Raw genomic sequence first — 26,744 nt, forward strand, 5'->3', positions numbered from 1 at the left:
TGGCAGCTGGGATTCAATGCCAAGAAGTTCAGATTCATGCATCTGGGATGTCGTAATCCAAAATTGCTGTATGTGATGGGGGGGGGGGGGGGGTGAAGGGCTGTTGTGCACGGAACAAGAGAGAGACCTTGGGGTGATAATGTCTAGCGATCTGAAGACAGTGAAGCAATGATACAAGATGATAGCAAAAGCCAGAAGAATGCTGGGCTGCACTGAGAGAGAAATAACCAGAAAGAAAAAGGAGGTGATAATCCTCTTGTACAGGTCCTTGGTGAGGCCTCATCTGGAGCACTGTGTTCAGTTCTGGAGACCATATCTCAAAAGGGACAGAGACAGGATGGAGGTAGTCCAGAGAAGGGTGACCAAAATGGTGGTTGGTCTCCATCAAATGACTGACTTATGAGGAGAAGGTCCTAAATATGTATACCCTGGAGGAGAGGAGGTGCAGGGGAGATATGATACAGACCTTCAGATACCTGAAAGGTTTTAATGATGCACAATTGACGACAAACCTTTTCCGTTGGAAAGAAATCAGAAGGGGGTCATGAAATCAGAAGGGGTCATGAAATGAAACTCCAGGGAGGACGACTCAGAACCAATGTCAGGAAATATTTCTTCAGAGAAAGGGTGGTCTATGCCTGGAATGCCCTTCCGGAAGAGGTGGTGAAGACAAAAACAGTAAAAGATTTCAATGGGGCATGGGATGGGAATGAAGAAAAGAATGCATGGGGGTAACTTGCTGGTGTGGTGGTTACTACCCTTAACCAATAAGCCTTTATGCTGTTGATGCAACTCCATCATTGCTCACTGCTTCAATGGCAGGGGAAAAAGAGGAAAAGGTGAATTAGATTCAGACAGCAACCACAAAGGACAATGAATTGCACAGTCTGGGAAAATAAATAAGCATGGAAGTAACTTGCTGATATGGCAGTTACTACCCTTAACCAAGAAGCCTTTATGCTGTTGATGATGGGAAACTGATAATTACCCTTATTCAATACCCATATTCAATAAACATACACACGGTTAATGCGACTCCAACATTGCTCTATGCCTCAATGGCAAGAGGAAATGAGGAAAAAAAGGATTTGCATTCACAAAAAAGTGGGGGAGTAGCTTGCTTGTTGCGGCGGTTACTACCCCAAACCAAATAAACCTGATACTTCACTTTCAATGCATATCCAGTGTAGCTCTCTGCTTCAACGGCAGGGGGCAATGAAGATAAGAGGATTTACATTCAGACAACCAACAAGGATTGAATTGAATTGAATAGCCTGGGTATACAAATAAGCGTGAGTGTAGCTTGCTTGTTATGGCGGTTACTACCCCATATCAATTAAGCATGATTCTTCACTTGGAATACATATCCAGCACAGCTCACTGCGTCAACAACAGGGGGAATGAAGAAAAGAGGATTTATATTGAGACAACAACAAGCAAGGACTGAATTGCACAGGCTGGGTAAACAAATAAGCGTGGGAGTAGCTTGCTTATTGCGGCTGTTACTACCCCTAACCAATTAAGCTTGATACTTCACTTTGCAGTTCCAGCATTGCTCTCTATATCAATGTCAAGGGGTGGAAGGTAACTAGAACCAAAAAGTTACCAATAAGGGCCAAGAGTAACAGATAAGTATGAGAAAAAAATAAGTGTGAAAGCTTGCTGGGCAGACTGGATGTGCTGTTTGGTCGTCTTCTGCCATCTTTCTATGTTAATTATAAAGATGGCTTGTATGGCCAGTAGTTACTATAAGCTTGCTGGGCAGCCTGGATGGAGCATTTGGTCCTTTTCTGCCATCATTGTATGTTTTATGTAATAAGCATCATTGTTTTCCTATAGATATAACATGGGAAAAACCCTTTATTATATCAGGCCCTTAGTTGCTCATGGAAAGAGTTAAACACTACGCTCAATATTCAGAGGCATTTAGCCGGATAACTCACAAGTTATCTGTTTAAAAGCCAACTTTTGAATATTTGGGCACTTATCCAGCTAAATTATAGACTGGATAAGTGCTCAGTCTAAAATTTAGCCAGATATAATATAGGGGCATTTCAGGATAGAGCTGAGTTATTCAGATATGTTATCTGGCTAACTCTGATTTTAGAGTTCTGCTAATGTTGGCAATGCCAAAGAGTAGTCCTAAAGTTAGCCATTTAAAGTTATCTGGCTATTTTTAAGATAGCCGGCTATATTCAGTAGTGCACTATTCCTGGTCAGGATCTTTCATAGCTGCATGCTATTTTCTGCTTTCCCTGCCATCCTTTGGCAGCAGGGGTGAAGCTGAGCCTCCTGCATGCACCATCTTGGAACCAGCTGGGGGGGCTGGTGGGGAGGGAAGATCAGATTTCCTGTGTCCTTGCTGGACCTGTCACGTCCATCATGTCCGTCATGCACCAAAGCCACTGAAAAGATGATGTACAGCTTGGTCAATGCTGTGAAGTCAAGGGCCATCTCTTACTGCAAATCTGCTGGAGAATGTCCTCAGAGGATTTCTTGCATGATGAGAGTTCACAGGCTAATGCTGCCGTATCTTAAAACTTTCAGGCTAATAGAACACTTTGTTGTCTGTGGGCCAAAAACAAAAGAGTGTGCTTGGATAGAGGTTTTTTTTTTTTTTTTTTTTTAGAAATTCTACAGAGACTGTAAGGTACATAAAGAAAACTAAAGGGAATGAAGTGAGTTTGATGGATACAAGGGGGGCAGGAATTGTGAAGTTGTCATGAGATTGACTTTAGAGGAGATATAAGAATTCAAAGGCTCCATAAGAAAGGAAATGCAGTTAATCCTGCCTGTGTCTCTTAAGCTTCTTTGCTAGAACAGAAATTGGGTAAGAACGATTAAAATCAGACTGAGCCGGCCCATTAGAATAAACCTGCTCTTGAGGGATGAGTGGCCTAGGTTCTGTGAAAGTCAGTGATGTGCAAAAACAGATACCTAAGAGTACAGAGTTGAATATCTCCTGTGACAGCTCTAATAGCTTTTATTGCATCATGAGAGAAAAGTACATTCAGGACTTAGGCAGAAGAGTCCAATGGTGCAGTATCCGTTCTGTAATGGCTGAAGCCATGGGAGTTTGTTCACTGTAGAATTATGCATTAAACATACTGTGTTTGAAACAGAATTTAAACCGTAGCAGATAATGTGAGTAGCCTGATGAGTGTTTCAAACATTGATCCGTATCTTCATTTCTTTCAGGTTAAGGGCTCTGGATTTTACATCCTTACTAGGAAACTTTGAGGAAATATGCACGTTTCAGCAAACATTACATCAGAGTTTGGAGGCGTGTGCAAAGTAAGCATGGGACATAGGAGTGGGGCTGCAAGTAGTGCCCATGTAGTTATACTAGGTCCAGACCTGTTAATGAACATGAACGCTTCTCCCTTTGCTCTCTAGACACCTGATTCTTGGATTTTTACTGTAGCCATCTACTGTTCCAAGAAGCATCTTGAAGTAGCTAGCAAGTAAATTCCAACTATTCTGCCTCAACCACCCCTTCTCTTCACTCTTCCTGAAAAAACGCTCAACAAAAAATCTGTTCCATAAGAGAATGGAATGACTTAATGGTTAGAGCAGTGGGTTGAGAGCCAGGGAATCCTAAGGTTCAAATCCTTCTTCTCTTCCCACTTAGAATGCAGTCTGAATACTATCACCTTTGTGCAACACTGCATGTGGCTAATAGCACTACAAAAATATAAGCATTATATATTAAGAAAGTAACTTTTTGATAGGTTTCAACGGAGTTCTTATTTGCTGGAATTTACTCATAACTTCGCCAAACAATGTAAAGTGCCAATGTAAAGTGGCAGCGTGAATGACAGCTGACTATTTATTTGCACTGAAAGGAAAAAAGCAGAAAAGCAATAAAGGGACCAAATAGAAAATGACTGCTACAGAGCAGCTTTCTGGTTGGTTTCAGAAAAAGGAGAATGCTGTTTTCTTTGTATCTTCTTTCCTAGCATGTAGCCAGATGGACTCAGGACCAATGGGTTATGTGCTCCCCCGCTAGCAGATGGAGATAGAGTCATGTTTCAAAGCTGACGTCACCCTAGATATACCCTTGCAGTGACCTCAGCCAATCAGTATCTCTCCATCTCCTAGCATATATGGATTGTGCCTTCCCTATCGGGAACACAATACTCTTTAAAAGAGGAAATTTTAGCTTTAAATTGTACCTTTAAATTGGAGAAAAATCAAGCCCCGCTCTCCTGCAGTGATACCCAATGGTCCCTCCCTTAGTTGAGTATTCCTGAGGCGATTTCCAAGATCCCTCAGAGATGTGCCTTGGTCCTGTAGCCAGTTCCCGGCATGGACTTTGCTGCTGAAGCAGCTGAAAGGCAGCAAGAAGCCGAGCGCAGCGGTGATGGCCTAAGCCCTCTCCCCCCCGCTTCTGTACTCAGCCAGTAAGCTCTGGGCCCAGGTAAGTAAAGAAGAACTTCGATTCAGAGATGTGGAAGGGCTTCAGAAAGTCTTTCTTCCAGTCTTCTTGCTTGGCACACTGTACCGATGATGTTCCCAATTCCGTTAGGGCAAGGGAACAGGGTTTCCGAGTGGGTTGAGCGATGGGCTAGGCCCCGCTAGGCCCCACTTCAGACTCAGTGAGCACTCCACTTAGCAGGCCGCGGCGGTGCCATCTTGCGCACGGTTTGATGTGGCACCATTTTCCTTCATTGACCATTGGTACTTGCGGTGCGGGCCAGTCCTGTTGTGCGCCTAACGCGTGTATTCCTGCGGCAAAAGTACATGCATACATTTGTGCACAACTAGAAGCTTATACTTACGCACGTCGGGGCGGGTTTGTGAGTGCTGGAGTTCAGGCGCTAACCGGCTGAACGCACAAGCTACAGTTAACTATGGCTCCTGCAACAAAGAAGCACAAGGAGACTCCCTTTGTGCTGCCTACCATATTAGGGCTGCACAGTCTGACCTAGAATCCTTCCTGTGTCAGCACTGTGAGGAAGCCCAGGGAGGGTTGGACTCTCGGAACTTCTCTAAGCCTGGCCCCTTCCAGTCAGAGGATGGGTCACCCACAACCTTATCTGGTAGCACTCCAGATCTGAGCAATCCCGGGTCTGAGTCCTCCCTGGGAGAGGGCAGTTCAGCGGCCCCTACCCCAGTTCCTCCTGGGCTAGGTATGGACCCAATGACCTTTTCTTGGGTGGAATTCTTTCAGGGCCTTCAACCCTTTGTTCAGGCGCAGTCAGCTGCTTCCCCTGCCTGGTCTGAGCCCCAGCTGGGAAGGCCTTGTCCTCCCAGACCTATCAGCATGCCTTGGGACATGCTTCGCCTCACCAAAGATATCCCTCACAGGGATCTAGACACCACGTACAATGAGGGGGATGCAGACTCATTGGAGGACGAGAATATCCCCCCAAGCCTGGAGCCATACCAGGCCATGCTTCGGTTTTTCCACAGAGATGAATTGCCAGCCCTGGTCTCCCAGACCCTGAAGACTCTGGGAGTTTCCCGCACGGACCCTATGTTGGAACCAAAGAGGAATCCCATCCTGGTGTCTCTATGGAAAGCCTCTTGCTGTTTCCCGATGCTGGAAGTCATCCAGGAGTTAATTGACTTGGAGTGGGTTGCCCTGGAAGCCAGTTTTAAAGGAGGTCGGGCCTTGGAGGCCTTGTACCCTCTGGACCCGGTGGCCAAAGAATGCCCACGTTTCCCAAAAGTAGACACCCTGGTGTGCGCCGTCTCGAAGTGAACAACTATCCCAGTAGAGGGAGGAGTGCCTTTGAAGGATGCACATGATAGGCGGTTGGAGTCCTTCCTTAAGCAAGCCTTTGACGCGACAGCAATGATAATGCAGATCGCTTCCTGTTGTGCCCTGGTGGCTCGTTTGTGTTTTCTTCTCTCGAGAGAGGCAGAATGATCAGGGGTGCATCCCAGAGAAGTGTTGGAGCCTGCCACAATCTTCCTAGCGGATCCAAGCTCCGACCTAGTGCATACCTCAGCCAGAGGAGTATTCTGAGTGGTAGCGGCCAGAAGACAGCTATGGCTGCAAAATTGTTTAGCGGTCGCAACCTCTCAGGCAAACCTCACAAAGATGCCCTTTAAGGGATCCCTTCTATTTGGAAGCGAATGGGAAAAGCTAGCCAGTAAGTGGGATGAATCTCCAGTGCCTTAACTACCGGAAGATAAGAAAAAGAGGTCACAGAGCCCTTCGCCCTTGAAGGGTCGGGCCAGGGGCTCCCAGTGCTTCTGGCCCTATAGAAACTCGTTATTTCAGACATCTTGGCCCTCAGGAAGGGCTCAGTCCTTTCGGAGCTGGCAAACAAAAAGAGGAACTGGTTCGGGCTCAGTTTCGACCTGAACTTCTAAATGAAGTTTGGCCGACCCATCCATGGGACGAGGAGATAGGCAGCCGACTATCCCTCTTCTCTCAGAGGTGGGTCGCGATCACATTGGACAGTGGGTACCAGACATCATATGAGAAGGAGATGCTCTAGAATTTTGCAGCATCTCTCAGGACATGTTCATGATATCACCTTGCCACTTCCAGCACAAAAAACTGGCAATGGCATCCACGTTGATAAGGCTCCTCAGTTTGAGGGCTATAACCCAGGTACCTACACGCCAGGAAAATACAGGGCGTTATTCCATCTATTTCATTGTACCCAAGAAGGAGGGTTCATTTCACCCAATCCTGGATCTCAAGAGCATCAATCGGCATCTGCGGGTAATTCACTTCTGCATGGAAACTCTTCACTCCGTCATAATGGCCGTACAACCAGGAGAGTTCTTAACATCCCTGGACTTCTCTGAGGCCTACTTTCACATCCCAATCCTTCAAGACCACCAGGGTTTCCTATGTTTTATGGTACTGGGCCACCTTTATCAGTTCCAGGCATTGCCCTTCAGCCTGGCAACTGCTCCCAGAACATTCTCCAAAATGATGGTGATTGTAGTGGCAGCACTGAAGAAAGAAGGGATCTTGGTGCACCCTTACTTAGACGACTGGCTGATCAGGGCGGAGTCATTGGAAGAGAGCCTCCAGGTGACCAGCAGGATCAGGTCCCTGCTTCAGGAACTCGGTTGGGTCGTAAACATGGATAGTCTCAAGCCCTCCCAGTCCTTAGAGTACCTGGGAGTCCGGTTCGACACCAAGCAGGACAAGGTCTTCCTCCCTCCCTCGAGGATAAGGAAACTGGTATGCCAAGTGCGTCAGTTGACAAACACAATGCGCCCTGGGTATGGAGCTATCTCCAGGTGCTTGGCATGATGGCGTCAACCCTGAAGGTAGTATCTTGGGTGAGGGCACACATGTTGCCACTCCAGTGCTCCCTGTGGTCACGCTGGAACCCACTCTCAAGACTATTCGATTCGCCTCCACCTACTGATGGAAGTATGTTCTCGGTTCCAATGGTGGCTACAGGAAATGCATCTAAGCAAGTGTGTAAGCCTGTCCCCACCAAACTGGCTAGTCCTCGTGATGGATGCGAGCCTCCGAGGGTGGGGAGCCTACTTTCAGGAATTGACAGCCCAGGGTGATAGACCATGGAAGAGGCGCGCTGGAACATAAACTGCCTGGAAGCCCAAGCTGTCAGATTAGCTTGTCTGCAATTCAGCCACAGGCTTCAGGGACAAGCGGTCCGCGTGATGTTGGACAATGCAACAACGGTAGCCTATATCAACCGACAGGGAGGAACCAAAGCCACCAAGGGTCTCTGGAAGTAGACCCCCTTATGGAATGGGCAGAGTTAAATCTACAAGGGATCTCAGCCTCCCACATCCAGGAAAAGACAACGTCAGAGCAATCTTTCTCAGCAGGGAGAGTCTGGATCCAGGGGAATGGGCGTTGTCGACTAGAACCTTCCAGCTCCTAGATGATTGCTGGGACCTCCCATCCATCGACTTACTGGCCACATCTCACAATACAAAGGTCCCCCGATTCTTCAGTTGCAGAAGAAATCAGCACTCCCAAGGGTTCGACGCCCTTGTCCAGACCTGGCCAGAGGAGGACTTACTGTACACCTTCCCTCTGTGGCTTCTGCTGAGCAAGGTCATTTGCAAGATCAACCACCACAGAGGATTAGTCCTTCTGCTGCCCCTGGATTGGCCCAGATGCCCATGGTATGCAGACATGCGGAGGCTTCTGGTGGAGAGTCCCCTATGCCTCTCCCTGCACAGGAACCTTCTCCAGCAAGGTCCGATCCTTCATGAGGACCCAATTCGGTTTTGTCTTATGGTTTGGCCTTTGAGAGAGCTCGCTGGATGAAGCATGGATATTCGACAGCTGTAATCGCCACTTTGCCCCATGTGCGGAAGTTCTTGGCGTCCCTGGCATATGTGCAGATCTGGAGAATATTTGAGGCCTGGTGCGAGGAGCTCGTGGTGCCCACATGGACGTCCAAGATTCCCATGATTCTGGAATTCTTAGAGGACAGCTTGAACAAAGGACTGTCCCTCAACTCCTTGAAGGTCCAGGTGGCGGCCCTCTCCCTTAAAGTGGTCGGTCCCCCTGTGGAACCTCAATCTAGTATTGGACTTCTTAGCAGGACCTTTCTTTCGGCCGCTGCACACTCTGTCTCTACGCCTGTTAACGCTGAAGACTGTATTTTTGGTGGCGATATGCTTGGCTCATCGCATCTCTGAACTGCTGGCACTGTCATGTCGGTAGCCGTTCCTCTGGTTGACTCCAGGAACGTTGAGCTTCACACAGTCCCTTCCTTCTTGCCGAAGGTAGTCTCTTAGTTTCACCTGAATCAGTCCATTTCCTTACCGTCCCTAGATAGACGCAAGGACTCGGAAGACTACCGCCTCCTACGCAACTTAAACGTCAGTAGACTGTTAGTACAGTATCTAGGACATACAGAACCTGTGCGCAAGGCAAAGCAGCTTCGCGAGTCAACATAGCTCGCTGGATCAAGGAAGTGATCATGGGAGCTTATGTAGAGGTAGGGAAGCCTTTACCCCTTCAGGTTAAAGCTCATTCCACTAGGGCCCAGGCAGTATTCTGGGCAGAAGCTAAGCTATTGTCTCCTGTCGACATATGCCGAGGAGCAACGTGGTCTTCCTTGTGCACCTTCTCCAGGTTCTATCGTCTGGACGTCCAGGCCCAAGAGGACGCAGACTTTGTTTTTTTTTTTTTTTTGTTTGTTTAATCATTTTTTATTATCAAAGCATACACGATGCAGTAATACAATAGTACCTGCTTAAACAGGGTAGATACAAATACAAAATACAAATTACAAAAGATCCCTGCAGGTTATATATCAGACATAAACAAGAGCATCTATCTGCCTCAATAAAGGTTTTATAAACATTGAGTCAATCATTGAGTTATTCAATGAGTTATCCCTTCCCAACCTCCCAACCCCTGTTGACAAGGACAAAACTATGCAAATGAGACAATCATCAATAGTGCTAGTAGTATTAAATAACCAGTGAGAACGATAAGTACTGTGAAAATGAGTTTCCTATTTCGTAGACGGTCGAACAATAGAGGGATAGGCCAGTTACTCCTGATCTGCTAGCCAAGTCTGGTATGGTGTCCATATCTTAAGAAAGTTTTGGAGATGTGTTAGGAAAGCTCTGTGTTAGAGCTGGGAGTTAGCAATCTGTTAGCGATCTGTTAGCGATTTGCTAGGGAGTTAGCAATCTGATGTATATCTGCTGCTCGCGTTAGCAATCTGTATGGAGAAGATGCTTGATGGGAGGAGCAATCGGATAGGAGGAGCAATCTGTAGAGAAAGCTCTGTGTAGCGGGCTCCTGGAGAGAGAGGAGTCAGCGATCTTGTAGTCTCAGATATCATCTCGCTAAGGAGTAGCAATCTGTAATGAATCTGATATAGTTGTGGGTAGATCCCTGGGCCGATGGCAGATGACCACGCTCTCGGGAGGATACCCCGAGAGGGACCACCGGCTAGGCTGGAGTATGGAGACAGACACACATTAGTTCTTTTATTAAACAGGTTATTAGAAACCACCAGAGGTGGCAGTAATGAGCTGATATGCCCGGCAGGGCTGTAGTCCCTCAGGTACTGGTACCCGCTCCTCGGGGGCCTCGCTCTTTTCTTTATTTTTAGTTTACAGATAGGAACTGGTACTCGCTCCTCAAGGGCCCATGTTCCTGGACACTCTGAAGATTCTCTACTGCCTGGAAGCTATCACTGCTACAAACAACTGTGAGTTACCATCGCTCTCTCAGAGCTTTCCCTGGAACCAGGTACTCGCTCCTCGAGGGCCTAATCCTTTCCAGCTCCTGAGCTTACTTGAGACCTTATGTGAGTTTTGTCATCTAGTTTTATTCATGAATTCTGCCTACTCACTTTCTACAGTTTCTCAACAGCTCAGCCATCCTGGGATCATCTGAGTATAAGTGGTTTCAAAAGTGAAACATGAAAGGCATTGTGGATATTTAGTCGAGGTGGTAGCTTCAGACGATAGGTGACCTGGCCAATACGTTGAATAACTTGAAATGGTCCCACATAGCGAGGAGCAAACCGAGAGGAGGGTAGCTTGAGTCTTAGGTGCTTGGTAGACAACCAGACCTTGTCTCCGGGCTTGAAGACTGGAGCTTGCGCATGGTGCGCGTCGTAGTACTTCTTAGCACGGTCACTCGTTTTGATTAGCATATCCTTAGTCTGAATCCACAGTTTATGGATATCATCAGCAGTGGATTGAGCTGCTGGAGACGTCACTGAGAGCTTCAGTGGAAGTGGTGGTGTAGGAGAACATCCATATATTATTGCAAATGGTTGCTGGATGAGAGTTGATGGCGAATTCAGCTCATGGAAGCAATTCGGCCCAGTTGTTCTGTCGAGACGTGACATAGGCTCGAATAAATTGCTTCATTGTACAATTCATCTGTTCCGTCTGGCCATGCGACTGTGGATGGTAGGCTGAAGTGTAATCCAGAGTGATGTCGAACAATTTGCACAAGGCCCTCCAAAATCGTGCCGTGAATTGAGACCCACGGTCAGAGATGATGTGCGAAGGTAACCCATGGAGGCGGAATATGTGTGTTATAAAGAGCTTTGCAAGCTCCAGGGCTGAAGGTATACCAGGAAGTGCCATGAAGTGTGCCATCTTGCTAAATCGATCCACCGTCACCCAATTGGTGTTCATTCCTCTGGAAGTAGGTAAATCGACTACAAAATCAGTAGCGATGTGTGACTAGGGCCGATCCGGAACTGGCAAAGGTTGCATTTGACCCCATGGTTGTCCAGAAGCAGGTTTGTTCTTCGCACAATTGGTGCAGAATGCTACATAGGAATAGGTACTATTTTTGATGGTAGGCCACCAATATAGCTCCTGTATTTTGAGCAGGGTCCAGCATTGGCCAGGATGGCCAGCCAGCTTGGAATCATGCGCCCAAAAAACACTTTCTTCCTGAGATTCTTTGGGACGACAGCCTTACCAATGTGTACAGACTGGTTGGTAGCTAAAAGGATTTTCTCCTGGTCAGTTATGTTCTGTGGCTCATCAAGTATATCCTCCCACATAGTCTCCTCATCAAGATCTGTGAAATCATCATCACTGGGCCCCTGTGGGGGAGGTACACCGTCCGCCTCTTCGGAAGATACCTCTCCGAAGGATGCATCTTGGGGCCGTCCTGGCATTCCTGGAGTTGTAGGCATGCATATGATAGGCGAGATCTCCTTAAGGCACCTCTCATGACATTCTGGGCCCCATCATGAGAGATCCAGAGATGCCCAGTCAAATTGGGGTTGGTGTTTGCAGCCAGGGTAACCCCAGGACGATAGGATGCATAGCCTTTTCCACTACAAAGAAAGAGATTGTCTCCATATGGAGCGCTCCATTGCAAAGCGTAACTGGTACAGTTTCGCAAGCTACGTTGACTGGTAAAGGCTCCCCATGAATGGAGGATAATAGTAGTGGATCTTTTAATTTGATGAGAGGGATCCTCAAGTATTCTACTAAACGTTTGAGAATTAAGTTACCTCCTGCCCCTGAGTCCACCAGGGCAGGAGTCTGAACCGTGACTGGACCATAGGTCAAGGAGAGTGGGAGAGAGAGCGGAGGAGAGGACGCGGTAAGGCCCAAGAACAGTCCTCCAGCAGGACTTAAGTCCGTCCGTTTCCCGGACAAAATGGGGCATGTCGAGACGTCATGGCCGGACTGACCACAGTACATGCACTGGCCACGTTTCTTCTGAAATCTTCTCTCCTTGGAGGTCAAGTGTCCATGACCAAGTTGCATTGGTTCCTCTTTATCGGCAGCAGCAGTTACTGGAACCATCCGAGGTGCAGTGGCAGTACTAGCCTGTTTCAACCCAGGTAACACCTTAGACCAGAGTTCCTTGTCTCGGAGCCAGTGATCAATCCGAGTAGCCAAGGCTATTAATTCGTCCAGCGAGTCAGGTGTCTGGCGAGTGGCCAGCTCGTCCTTTTAGCGGGTATCCAGGCCTCTGCAGAAGAGTCTTGAGACAATTGGGGTCCCAGCGTAGTTCCGTTGCAAGAGTCTTGAATTCTATGGCGAATTCAGCCAGTGATCTATTGCCTTGCTTCAAGTCCACCAAAGCAAAACCGGCAACAGAATTACGAGCAGGGTCATCAAAGACGGATTTTAAACAAGTCCATAAATCCTTCTATGTCCTGCAAGATAGGGTCCTTGCGTTCCCCCAAGGTAGATGCCCTTGACAGGGCTCTTCCATCCAAGTATGACAGGATGTAGGTGGTCTTCTAAAGAACCGTGGTAAATAAAGTTGACTGTAAGGTGAAGTGCATGCAGCACTGGTGCAGAAAGCCCCGGGTCTTCTGGATTTCTCCGGAAAAGGGGATAGGAGCCGCCAGTGGTACAGCAGTCTTTAAAGTTACCTCCTGTAACTGACCTTCTTGATTAGAAGCTGTGCCTTGCAGCTTCTGTGTGTGTAGCTGATGAAATGCTGCAGTAAGTTTCTCTAAAGTTTCTTGCTGCTCTGAGATGCGTTGGGCCGGGCCCTGTATAGCCTGCAAAGCAGAGAGATGTGCCGGATCCATAAGGTTAACAACATCCCAAAGTTGAAGCTGAATCCACTGGAATTAACATCCCATAATTAGCCGGATCCACTGGAGTTAGCAATCTGTTAGGAAAGCTCTGTTTTAGAGCTTGGAGTTAGCAATCTGTTACCGATCTGTTAGCGATTTGCTAGGGAGTTAGCGATCTGATGTATATCTGCTGCTCGTGCTAGCAATCTGTATTGAGAAGATGCTTGATGGGAGAAGCAATCAGATAGGAGGAGCAATCTGTAGAGAAAGCTCTGTGTAGCGGGCTCCTGGAGAAGGAGGAGTCAGCGATCTTGTAGTCTTAGATATCATCTTGCTAAGGAGTAGCAATCTGTAATGAATCTGATATAGTTGTGGGTGGAACCCTGGGCCGATGGCAGATGACCACGCTCTCGGGAGGATACCCCGAGAGGGACCATCGCCTAGGCTGGAGTATGGAGACAGACACACATTAGTTCTTTTACTAAACAGGTTATTAGAAACCACCAGAGGTGGCAATAGTGAGCTGATATGCCCGGCAGGGCTATAGTCCCTCAGGTACTGGAACAACAATTCCAGGATGGCTGAGCTGTTGAGAAACTGTAGAAAGTGAGTAGGCAGAGTTCTTGAATAGAACTAGATGACAAAACTCACGTAAGGTCTCAAGTAAGCTCAGGAGCTGGAAAGGATTAGGCCCTCGAGGAGCGAGTACCTGATTCCAGGGAAAGCTCAGAGAGCGATGGTAACTCACAGTTGTTTGTAGCAGTGATAGCTTCCAGGCAGTAGAGAATCTTCAGAGTGTCCAGGAACATGGGCCCTCGAGGAGCGAGTACCAGTTCCTATCTGTATCTGAAAATAAAGAAAAGAGCAAGGCCCCCGAGGAGCGGCTACCTCTGGTAAGTCCGAGGAGGCAGAGTACCTTGGGAGGAGTAGCCAAAGCAATCCCCTTATCCCCCTTGCTAACTCGGTCTGTTAGCGTTTTCAAAGACCTTTAAATATTGGAAGCAGATGACGTCATCTCAGGGGGACGCCCCTGAGGTTCGCACCCTTGCTGGTACAAGAGTCGTGACGCGCGCGCGCCCTAGGCATCAGGACAAGATGGCGGAGTTGCAGCGTCGAGCCGGTCTGGGGACGCCGGAGGGAGACGGCATGGAGATGCCATGGTAGCCAGCCGTCCATCAGACCCGGAGGGAATTGCCACAGAGGTAAAGAAGGCGGAGTGAGGGCGTCGAGCAGTGACAGACGCATCAAGATGATCATGGTGAATTGCTGTAAGACGGGCCATCTGAAATAAAGAATGAAGTTTATGTTGCATCATGGCAAGACTAGGTACCTTGCTGTTTTTCCAATGTTGAGCCAGAACTAACCTTGCTGCAATAAAAACTTGTTGGAGAAAATGTTGTGTGTCTTTATTTAAATCGTCCAAAGGTAGATTCAGGAGTACATGCCAAGGTTCCGCTTTGGTGTCAATTTTAAGAATAGAAGAAATCCAGGACAGGATTGATGATCAATAGGCAAGCACATTTGCACATTGCTACCACATGTGATAATACGTGTCCACCTCTCCACAGTCCCGCCAGCATTGATCAGATATCCTTGGGGTGAACTTATGTACCTGAATTGGCATGTAGTGCCAGACCTCACTTCACTGGCTCCCTATTACTGCACGTATTGCTTACAAATCAATTACCATAATCCACAAAATTCTAAACAATGATCATCAAGGTCTTAACACCCTAAACATAATCCCTCAAAATCCTCCAAGAAACCTACGCTCTAATAACTCAGGCTACCTAAACATTCCCCCTATCAAAGATGCACATCTGGCAACCACAAGAGAAAGAGCCTTTTCAATTGCTTCACCTAAACTTTGGAACACCCTACCTAAATTCCTGAGAACCCAACACAACCTAAAAATATTCAAAAAGGACCTAAAAACACTAATGTTCCGCAAATTCTACACTGACCCTCAGACGTCTGATCATTCCAACTCTCAACTGAACTCTCAGTTATAAACCTCCTAATACATTCTCTTCACCCTGAACTGCATACCCTCCTCTTCCAACCTAATAATGCTCTCTGGACTTGATATGCTTATTTCTGATATTGTTCAAATTGTTTTTTTATTGTTGCACAACTGCTAAGAAAATGTATAACGTTCACATTGCATTTGCAAAGATATGAGTTAATGGTGTATGCTGCGCAGGACCTATTAAAACTGATCGCCAACGAGACCACACCCGTAGCGTAGTATCTAAGGCATAAGGTATGTAATCGACCCCTTGCCATGTGGATTTGTGTTGCCAAGGGAGGGCCGACAATGGTTGAGACCCAGAAAAAGTTTATTCAAATAGAGCCCATTGTGGCAATGCCTAATGTCCATGAAGAATTACCAGAGCTCGTAATTGTGCTGCGCAAATGTACCACTCTAAATTGGGTACAGTAAGGCCCCCTCATTTTTTAGGTAGATATAGGGTATTCCTGTTGACCCTGGGTGGTTGTTTCCTCCAAATGAATCCAAAAATGAGTTTTTGCCACTTTCTCAAAAGTGGAGAGGGTATAAATATTGGAACTGTGGTGAAAAAGTACAATAGTCTAGGCAAAACATTCATTTTGATAATGGCAATGCGTCCTAGCTATGAAAAGGTGTCCCTCGACCATCTCCCCAAGTCCGTCTGAATGGATTGTATTAATGGGGAGTAATTGAGTGCATGGAGCTGACTGGCACGATTTCCGATATGAACGCCTAGATACTTTAAGGCCTTAGCGGCCCATTTAAAAGGGAATTGCTTCAAAATTTCTGAGGCCTCAGAACTTGAAAGATTAATATTAAGAATTTCCGATTTGTCATAGTTCACCCTTAGACCAGATACACCACTAAAAGACCTCGACTCCGAGGTAACTCCCTGCAAAGAGGAGGAGGGGTCAGTCAGAGTAAACATGACATCATCAGCAAATAGTGAAATTTTGAAGTGGTGTTGATTTTTAACAATTCCCCTGACATAAGTCGCTGCTCTGATGCGGTTCATAAATGGTTCTAAAAATAATGCAAATAGAAGGGGTGATAGCGACAGCCTTGTCTCGTGCCATGGCCTATGGGAAAAGCAACACCATTACTGCCATTAATTTTCATCCTGGCAGAGGGATTGTCATAAAGGAGCCAAACCCCATACGTTTAAGTGTTTCAAAAAGGAAAGGCCAGTGAACTAGTTCAAACGCTTTTTCCGTGTCAGGAGATAGGAGGACCGTTGGAATATCAAACTGTTGCACATATTCAATGAGATTCACGATTCTGCGGACGTTGTCAGCCGCTAATTGTCCCGGAACAAAACCCACCTGATCGGAGTGCACTAGGTTAGGGAGTACAATATTCAACCTGGCAGTCAAAATCCGAGCTAATAATTTCAGGTCAAGGTTTATCAGTGAAATTGGTCAGTATGAACCACATAGATGAGGGTTTCGTCCCGGTTTGGCAATTACTGAAATACCTGCCGTATTGGCATGATGGTCTAAGTGATCACTGCCTCTGAGAGAGTTAAACATATCCATCAGGGGGATTGCTAGAGTTGACTTAAATTTTTTATAATATGCAGCGGTGAACCCGTCTGGGCCCGGTGCTTTTCCCCAATTTCAATCTTTTAATGGCTTCCTCTACTTCTAGTATTGTTATAGGTTTGTCCAGTAATTCAGATTGATCTTTGGGTAGCGTCGGTAGGTCTACTGAATCAAGATAGTCTTTTATAGAGGAGGCATCCATCAGTTCCCCTGAAGAGTATAAAGTGGCATAAAAGTCCGTAAAAGACTGCCTGATATCTGCTGAGGAAGTCACAGTTTCTTCTTGGGAATTGCATATTTTAGCCACCAATGTATCGGCTCGAGCAGCCTTCAATTTGTGTGCTAGATACCGCCCTGTTTTATTGCTGCCTTCGAAGTATTGCTGCTTAAGCATGGCAAGGGTATGACTGATAGCGGCATCCTCAGTGGCTCTTAAAGAATCCCTGACCTTTAGCATCTTTTGATATACAGTGGGTGATAAAGTGATCTTATGTTGCTGCGCCAGGTGATCAAGCTCTCGCAACAGAGACCTATGGTGCCGTTCTCGCTCCTTATTACAATATGCGGCTCTTGCTATGATTAATCCCCGGACAACAGCTTTAGAGCATTCCCATAGCGCTGTATGGGTCATGCCCTCTGTTCAATTTTTATCAAAATAAGTTTGAATTTGGTTATCCAATTTACTAACAAAGTCACTGTCACGAAGCAGACTGTCATTGAGCCTCCAGGTATGGAGCCCACTGTCTGGTTCTTGCATATTAATCTCCATCCATATAGGAGCATGGTCTGACCAATTTATACTGTCTATACCAATTTTACTAACCACATTTTGGATGGTGTGATTAATGAAAAAGTAGTCAACTTGGGAATATGTGCAGTGTGGCTTAGAAAAGAATGTATAAGAACGAGATCCTGGATTTCTCTGACACCATATATCTATTAGGCTCCATCGCTCGTAAGAAATCGTGCCAATCCCTCCTTATGCCTGTAGTGCCGCTATGTGATGTGTCAAGTTTGGGATCTCTGACAGCGTTGAAATCGCCTCCAATTACCATTTCACCGCTGGCATGTTGCTGGAGTATTTTATCAGTGGTATTTAAAAATGTCACCTGATTCACATTGGGGAAATATACATTAAGAAGTGTGTACACTTTGGATCCCACCCGAAGTTTAAGCAGCAAAAATCTACCATTGCTGTCCACGAATTTAAACAAAACTTCATGTACCAGAGAATTTGTGATGAGAATACCCACTTCTGCATACCGGGAGTTCTTAGTGCTATCTTCATACTGAAGATTATTTAGAAGTCGCTTGTGGCGCTTTCTGACATGCGTTTCCTGCACAAAAGCCACGATCGCTTTTTGGGATTGTAACTCTTTTTTAAGTAATAGTCGTTTTCGTGGCGTGTTCAATCCCTTTATGTTGAGAGATATTATACGCGTGGGCATTTATTAAATATAGGGACGAGAGCCTATCCTGTTTGTCATTGCCCCCTGTAAGCTGTGTGCGGTTAGTGTCCCCCTGGACCTCACTGGATAATACATAACAATTCCCACTGATAGTGAACGTCTCCCGGTCAGTTCCCAACTATATTAAAAGAAATAGAGCGCCCCTGTGGTCAACATAAAGAAATTGAAACCAATCCATCCCATCTTGGCAGGATTAGTTATCCCGGGTAAGCCCAATTCGCTCTAATGAGACCAGATGCTCCCCCCCCCCCCCCCCCCCGGCATTATTGCAATATAAAACATTTGCACAATAAGTTGAAATGAGAATAAATGTAAGTTAGAATAACAACCATCTGTTTGTACAATATAGAAACCGTGAACTATATAGAAACCTGGAACTGGAGAAATGAGCATTATTTGTGCCCTTCCATAACTATTAATTCTCATGAACCTAGACATATGGGCCCGAACACTTGTATCTCACCATCTGCCATTTGGTACTTTGAGCCTTCAGCCCTTATTGCTGGTAGGTGAATGAGGGACATTTGATTGTCGGCGGAGGCGTTTGCCCCCTTTACCGGCTCTCTGCCACTTGGGGTGGGTATCCATTTTGCTAGCAGTCGTGGCCATTTTGGGGGTTGGAAATTGGTAGGCAGTTGGGCCTGCTGAAATGCTTCTGCGGCTTCTTCTACAGTTTTAATTCTGTAAGTGATGCCCTTCACCTGGAACTGAAGCCCGAGGGGATATGTCCAATAGTAGCGAATGGAACATTCATGCAGGTTAACAGTGACTTCCCGGAGTTCATACCTTTTTGAGAGTGTGAGCGGCGCTAGGTCCTGGTAGATCACCAATTTGTTATTATTCCAATTAATGTCCTTCAGTTGCCTGGATTTTTCATAGACCTGCATTTTTTGCATGAAATTGTGAAAGCAGAGAATGATGTCTCAGGGCCTAGAATCTCGATGCGGCCCTAGAGCACGATGCGCTCTGTCTAATTTAATATCTGAAGGGGAGGTATCCGCAGTATTTTGTTCCTTGTCACTTTGGTTAAGGATGAGAGCACATACTTGCTGTGCCACGGCGTTTGCATCTGTATATTCTTCAGTTTCTGGAACCCCTCGGTTCTCTAAGTCTTCTAATTTTTCGGAGAGCAGGGAGATTTCGGAGCGAAGGTTCGATTGCTGCATATTAAATTGATTAAGGGTTTCGCTATGCTGATCAACCCGAATGTCAATCTCGTCTACCCAAATTCCCAGCGCGCTGAAATCTTCTTTCAGGTCCGCCATTGCCGCCATGAGGTCAGACTTTGCTGGCGCAGTTCAGACCTCAATTCTGCAAACCAGTTTCGCTTCTCATCCCTGGTTGGTAAGTTGGGGTGAGTGCTTTCCCTTACCGGGCTACTGCCGCAAGATGCCTCTTGCAATTCGTCGGGGCAATCGGGATCGCTGGACATCTCGATGCCCGCTTCAGGCCCGCTTCCGCCACTAACTTTCCATACGAAAATTGTTTTAAATCAGCGGTTTTCCTTTTGGATGCCATTGAAAGCTGTGATGGTGTAATATATTTATCTCGGGGATCCTTCCTGAAATAAAATCGGGTTTAATTACGCTGTAGTTACATGTATTTGAGGCCTATGGGGGACGGAGTTCCGTTTTCAAGCGTCTGCTCCCATCAGCCACCGAAGAGCGCCCCCAGGATGCAGCCTTTGTGAGAGCGGTGCTAACTGGTCCGCAGGCAGCCTCCCGCCCTGTTTGGGAGTAGCTTTTGTACATCCCATTCATTGGTCCTGAATCCATCTGGCTACACACTAGGAAATTTAAAAATTATTTGCCTGATAATTTCTTTTTCCCTAGTGTAGACAGATGGACTTAGCATCCCACCCACGGCTGCTCAAGAATGGTGCCAAGAAATCGCACATGAATCTCGATCCCAAAGAGGTTACGGTAAGCCATTACCCTATCCCTAGATCTGGGCATCTGTAGTATTGCTGGGATTCATCGCTTATGTTTGGTTGAGTACAGTTATGGTCATCAGTTTTAATCAAGTTTTTAATCAAGTTCTTAATCAGGTTATTAAATTGTATGTCCACAGTGGTTTTTGAAGAGAATACTGAATGGCTGAGGTTAATGCAGGGGTATATCTAGGGTGACATCAGCTTTGAAACCTGACTCTGTCTCCATCTGCTAGCAGGGGAGCACATAACCCATTGGTCCTGAGTCTATCTGTCTACACTAAGGAAAAAGAAATTATCAGGTAAGTAATTTCTCCATTCTATGCAAACATGCTCATTCCCTTAATAGATGTGTAAACATACATTTTTAAGTTTATTATTTTTGTGTGTTTTTTCCTGGGGGAAGGTGTAGTGGTGGTGGCAGAGGAATAATTGAGATTCATTTCTTTGCTACTTCAAGATGTTACCTGAAATTTAAGGGAGTGCCCAGGTTTGCTTTTCCTAATGCTTCTGTTTCTGGACTTGCAGCTCATGATTGATTTTTTGTCAAATCTCAGTAAGGCACAAGATTTTAGATGTGTGTAGCATGTTACGTTTCTCCTTGAAAATGGGTCAGCAAAATCCTTTTTGACTATCACTGTTTTGTTGCACGTTCTTTTCAAGAATAAAAATAAATTCCTGAGAAATGTAGCTGATCATTTTAAAAAGTAACGACGTGGATCCCAATGTCCATTAGAGCAGAGGTTCTCAACCTTTTTTCTGTTGGGACATACCTGCTAGTTCTCACATGAGTGACACACTGAACATATGACAGTCATAAGGCTAAATGTAAATGTACACTTTGTTTGTTTATTTATTTATTTATTTATTTATTTATAGGTTCTTCTATACCGCGGTACGTATAGAATACATCACCTCGGTTTACAGTGAAACATTAATTTAGCAACAGGCTTTACATGTAACAGTATAAAATAAACAGTAAAACAATTAATAGCAACAGGCTTTACAGAAAAACATGGGTTTCAAATAATATGCATACATTTATTTATTTATTTATTTATTTATTTATTTTTTGGTTTTTATATACCGGTGTTCCTGTATGAAATACAGATCACATCGGTTTACATTGAAACAGAACATGAAAATCACCAATAAAGGCATTACATAGAACAAGGTTATGAAACTTGGAATAGGGTACATTAGTTCAAAACTTAGCAATAATGTTGTAACATTAATGACTAAAAGATAAGAGAAGAGAAATCTAAAAAAAAACAAAACTTAGTTAATAGGTCTTATTAAACATAAAAATAAAAATCATAAAAGTATAATTGAGAGAATCTCATATGTCCTGCAATTAGATAACGAGTCAGGTAGTAGTAAAGAGCATGGAGTTTGTGATGAAGAGACGCTCTTGCTAGCTGGAGGGAAAAAATGTTCATGGTTCAGAAAAAGCTTGGCTAAAAAGCCATGTTTTAAGTTTTTTTTTGAATGAAGAGTGGCAAAGTTCTAGCCGAATATCTGGTGGGAGGGCATTCCATTGAATGGGGCCTGCTGTAGATATGGCACGTTTATATTGTGAAGATTTTGTTGAGGGTACATTGAGTGTGCCTTTATATGCTCCTCTGATGGGTCTAGAAGAAAAATGAAGATGTAGTTGGGTACTTAGTTGAAGAGGGGAGATATTGTGAATGGATTTATGAATTACAGTGTATACTTTATATAGGATCCTTTGCTTTATTGGCAGCCAGTGGAGGAGTTTGAGAATGGGGGTGATGTGATCTCTTTTATTCGTATTGGTAAGGATTCTGGCTGCAGAATTTTGTACCATTTGGAGGGGTTTGATTGATGAAGTAGGAAGGCCAAGAAGAAGCGAATTGCAATAGTCGATTTTTGATAGAATAATTGCTTGTAGAACCATCCGAAAATCATTGAAATAAAGAAGAGGTTTCAACTTTCTCAAGACTTGTAACTTATAGAAACAGTCTTTGGTGGTAGTGCTTATAAATTTTTTAAGATTGAGCTGATTGTCTAGCATGACACCAAGATCTCGTACATGTGGTGAGTGATTTAATATGGGAATGGATGAACTAAGTAGGTCAGCTGGGTTTAGGAGTTTGTAGTTGATGTCTTGATTGATGATTAGAATCTCAGTTTTGTTGTTGTTAAGAATGAGGCAAAGGCTAGAGAGAAGCTGGTTGATCTGTTGCAGACAATTGTTCCAGTGATTCAAGGTTTTTTGTAAGGATTCTGTGATTGGGATGAGTATCTGGATGTCATCCGCGTAGAGATAGTGAGTTAGATTTAGTTTAGTAAGTAGACGACATAGAGGTAGGAGGTAAATGTTGAAGAGGGTAGGGGAAAGGGAGGAACCCTGAGGGACTCCCTGGTTGGAAGGGATCGATTGTGATTCTTTGTTGTTAATCTTTACCTTGAATTGTCTATTTGCTAGGAAGGACTTGAACCAACTGAAGACTGTTCCTTTAATGCCTATATCTGCCAGACATTTTAATAGAGATGAATGGTTGACAGTGTCAAAGGCCGCAGAGAGATCTAATAGAATCAAAAGATGTGGTTGTTTTTTGTCCATATTAGCTAGAATAGCATCGGTAAGAGAAATAAGGAGAGATTCCGTACTTAACGATTTCCGAAAGCCGTACTGGGATGATACAAGAATGTTATTTTCTTCCAGATACTCAGATAGTTGTTTATTGACTATCTTTTCCATGAGTTTGGCGATCAATGGCAGATTGGCTATTGGGCGGAAATTAGCTGGATCAGTGGTAGGGAGGTTCGGTTTTTTAAGTAGAGGTTTAAGAATAGCTAATTTAACTTAGTCGGGAACTAGACCCTGGGAAAGAGAGCAATTAATGATGTCTGCAATTGGTTTTGATATGGAGTTCCTTATTGCGATGAGTAGGTTAGTAGGAATTGTGTCTAAGGGATGAGAGGACGGTTTCATTTTTTTGAGTATGTTTTCTATCTCAAGTGCTGATGTGGTCTCGAAAGTTTCCATCGTTGTATTTAGTTGAGGTGGGGTAATGTGAGGGAGTGGGGGTGATGAGATAGATGATGAGAGAGAGATAGTCAATTTATCAATTTTATCCTTGAAGTAATTTGCTAGTTCCGAGGCTTTGTTGAGTGCTTGATCATCAGGGATGGTAGGAGGCGATGGTTTAGTGAGGGCTGAAACGTAGGAGAATAGTGCTTTCGAATCAAAGATGAAATGGTGTATTTTTTTTGAGAAAAAATCTCTCTTTGATCTTAGAATGTTGATCCTGTAAGCATTGATATCGAACAATAGAATATTAATAACCATGTATTTGCAGGAGCAAATAATCTATCTGAGGCAAACCAACGTCTCATTATATATAATAGCCTGAATTGATAAATCATGTGGGGGTGTGGATTTGCAGATAGTAAATATTATTGTCGAGTATAAGAACTTGGAGAAGGTAAGGAATCATATGGTATTGCTGAAGGTTAGACGAGACTCATAGTGTGAAAGCTTGTTCAAACAACCAAGTTTTAAGGTTTTGTTTGAAAGTTTTGTGACAGGATTCAAGCCGCAGGTCCAATGGCATGTTATTCCAGATTTTTATTCCAGCTATAGAGAATGATCGGTCTCTGGTGGACACATGTTTGATGTGTTTTAGTGGATGGACAGTTAATTTCGCTTGGTGAATGTTTCTAATTGGTCTGTTGGATGTGTGAACAATGAACTGATCAGAGAACCATTGCATCTCTTGGTTGTGAATTGATTTGTGGATGAGTGAGAGAACTTTAAAAGTAATTCTAAATGATACGGGTAGCCAATGTAGGAACATGAGTGCTGGAGTGATATGTTCATGCCGTCGAGTATTAGTAATTAACCGAGCAGCGGCATTCTGCAACATTTGAAGGGGTTGAATTGTGCTTTTAGGGAGACCCAGTAATAGTGCGTTACAATAGTCAATCCTTGGTAGAATTGTGGCTTGTAACACAGTCCGGAAATCCTGAGGATGTAATAACGGTTTAATTCTTTTCAATGTGTGTAATTTGAAGAAGCCATTCTTGATTGTGGTTGAGATGAAATTATTTAAAGTAAGGTGATTATCAATCATGACCCCAAGGCTGCGGACTTGCTTCAGCTTGGTGTGGTCTGTTGTTGAGGAAGGATCAGGTTGCAAGTTTGTTGAGGTATTCTTGTGAGGCATTATGATGAGTAGTTCGGTCTTGTTGGTGTTGATTGCAAGAAAGTTTTCCATAAGTAGATTTTTTATTTCAGTGAGTGCTGATTCCCAGGTTTTCATGGCCTTAGCAAGTGAATCCTTGATTGGTATAATGATCTGTACGTCATCGGCGTATATGAAATGACGGAGATCCAATTTCTTCAGTAGTTTACAGAGTGGAGATAGATAAACAGTTTATCTATCTCCACTTTGCATCCATAGGAAGCCCCCCCTTGCCCCCACCCGCCAGTAATGTGTATAAAGCAGAACTAGAACATTCCTCGTACAACTCACTATACAAAAAGGTATTCTGGTGTTATTTCAGTAACAGCAACACGAACTCCCTCTACTACCAGGCTCAATAGCCTTACTTATAAAAAGACAGCAGTTCACCACCAATGCATGCCCTATTGAAAACCAATAAGCAGGCTGATTCAGTAAAAGTCGTGCGATTCAGTATTTAAATGAGGGCCCGCGGTAAAAAGAGGTGCTAGGGACACTAGCGCGTCCCTAGCACCTCTTTTTTGACAGGAGCGGTGGCTGTCAGCGAGTTTGACAGTTGACGCTCAATTTTGCCGGCTTCGGTCCTCAAACCCGCTGACAGCCACGGGTTTGGAAACCAGACGCTGGCAAAATTGAGCATTCGGTTTTCAACCCGCGGGCCGATTTTTAATTTTTTTTTTTAATTATTTTTTACTTTGGGACCTCCGACTTAATATCGCTATGATATTAAGTCGGAGGGTGTACAGAAAAGCAGTTTTTACTGCTTTTCTGTATACTTTCCTGTCGCCGGCAGAAATTAACGCCTACCTTTGGGTAGGCGCTAATTTCTGAAAGTAAAATGTGCAGCTTGGCTGCACATTTTTTTTTTATTTATTCTTTATTAATTTTTACAATATTATATCAAGATAACTCTCTTGACAATAAATCAAATGTATACATCATAATTTCTTAAACAATAAGGAAATAGAAAAAGGAACAAGCAATCAGAGTATACATTTCCAAGTCCACTATCAAGGATCCAAGTGGTCATTAAGTAACTTAACATATGCAACTAAATTCATAGCATCGGCAGGAGTTATATTTATATATTGTGAGGTGGAACAAACTCAGACATTTTAAGGCTACAGGAACAAGTATAAGTTTTCACACACACTGCAATTCCAACTTATCAGAAAGAAATTGAGTTAACTGCGATGGTAAGAAAAACAGAAACGATTTATCTTTAAACTTAGACACCTGCAAGGAAATCTTAGCGAAAAGGTTGCTCCCATCTGGATAACTTGTGGTCTCAACAACAAGAATTGTTTTTTCTTTTTCTGCGTAACTTTAGAAATATCTGGAAATATCCTCACTTCCATACCCATAAATAATTCTAAACGATGTTTGAAATATAATTTCAAAATCCATTCTTTGTCCATCTCCAATGCAAAATTAACTATTAAAGTAGCCGGCTTGATCTGATAACTCTAAAAGCTCTGCAACATTTAAACCAGTTACACCAGATTTAACCTCCCCTGTCTTCCTCAGGGGGTCACTAATCATACCAGAGGCTTCTTCTTTTTTTGGATTTTCCCTCAATGGGATATAGAATACACAAGTAAGTGGTGGTATTTGATCGTCGGCACCTTCAAAATTTCCTGAAGATATTTACTAAACATGTCTCTAGGTAACATATAGGGAACTTCTGGAAAATTAATTATACGAAGGTTTCTATTTTTTAATAAGTTCTCCATGTTTTCAATTTTATTTAACAATACTAAATTGTCCTTTACCAAGAGATCCTGCTGATTTTTCACAGAATTTAATAATATCTTCTTTTCACTTTCTTGAGTATGAATAACCTTTACAGTATTTTCCAAAGAGTTAATACGTGCCTCATGGTCATCTAATTTATATGTAAGTGGCTCAGTTTGTTTAATCATCAGATTACCTAGCCCATCCATTGTTTGCCATAAAGTTTCCAGAGTTTTTGTAGGTAAAGGGCCAGATTTTCAAAGGGGTACGTGCGTACCCCCAGAAAACCAGGCCCAAACACCTCCTGCGCGTGCCGAGCCTATGTTGCATAGGCTTCCGGCCGCGCAAGTCCCGGGGCTTTCCTGGGGGAGGGGCGTGTTGGGGGCGTGTCGCGATCCGCGCGTCATCGGGGGGCGTGACGCGGCCGGCGCGTCATCTGGGGCGGCGCCATGGGTGTGGTTTCGGCCCAGGGGCGTTCCGGGGGTGTGGGCGCGGCCTCCAGACCAGCCCCCGGACCGGAACATGGTGCGCGGCAGCCGGCCCGGTGGGCACAAACTTACGCATGCCTCAAGTAGGTGTGACTTTCGCAACAGAGGTAGGGGGGGTTTAGATAGGGCCGGGGGGGTGGGTTAGGTGGGGGGAGGCGGAAGGAAAGTTCCCTCCGAGGCCGCTCCGATTTCGGAGCGGCCTCGGAGGGAATAGAGGCAGGCTGAGCGGCTCGGCGCACGCAGGCTACAGATTTTGGGCAGCTTTGTGCGCGCCGACCCCGGATTTTAATGGATACGCGCGTATCTATTGAAATCCCGCGTACTCTTGTTCGCGCCTGGTGCGTGAACAAAATTACGCATGTGCGCAAGTTTATGAGGAGTAGAGGTAGATGTTAACCCCTGAATACTCAGATCCATATCGCCTC

At 44.8% G+C, this 26,744-nt stretch overlaps 1 protein-coding gene across 7 annotated transcripts in view; it reads left to right on the top strand.

Annotated features, from left to right (window-relative positions):
• Positions 1-26,744, top strand: part of ARHGEF6 (Rac/Cdc42 guanine nucleotide exchange factor 6) — a 386,722-nt gene that overhangs the window by 105,432 nt on the left and 254,546 nt on the right. For all 7 annotated transcript variants that reach the window (XM_029607806.1, XM_029607805.1, XM_029607803.1 and 4 more), the window contains one exon: positions 3,199-3,294. In XM_029607806.1, the coding sequence (XP_029463666.1) occupies positions 3,199-3,294 (96 nt within the window). The remainder of the gene's footprint in view (positions 1-3,198; positions 3,295-26,744) is intronic.

Source organism: Rhinatrema bivittatum, chromosome 6 (genome assembly GCF_901001135.1).
Source record: "Rhinatrema bivittatum chromosome 6, aRhiBiv1.1, whole genome shotgun sequence".
NCBI lineage: Eukaryota > Metazoa > Chordata > Amphibia > Gymnophiona > Rhinatrematidae > Rhinatrema > Rhinatrema bivittatum.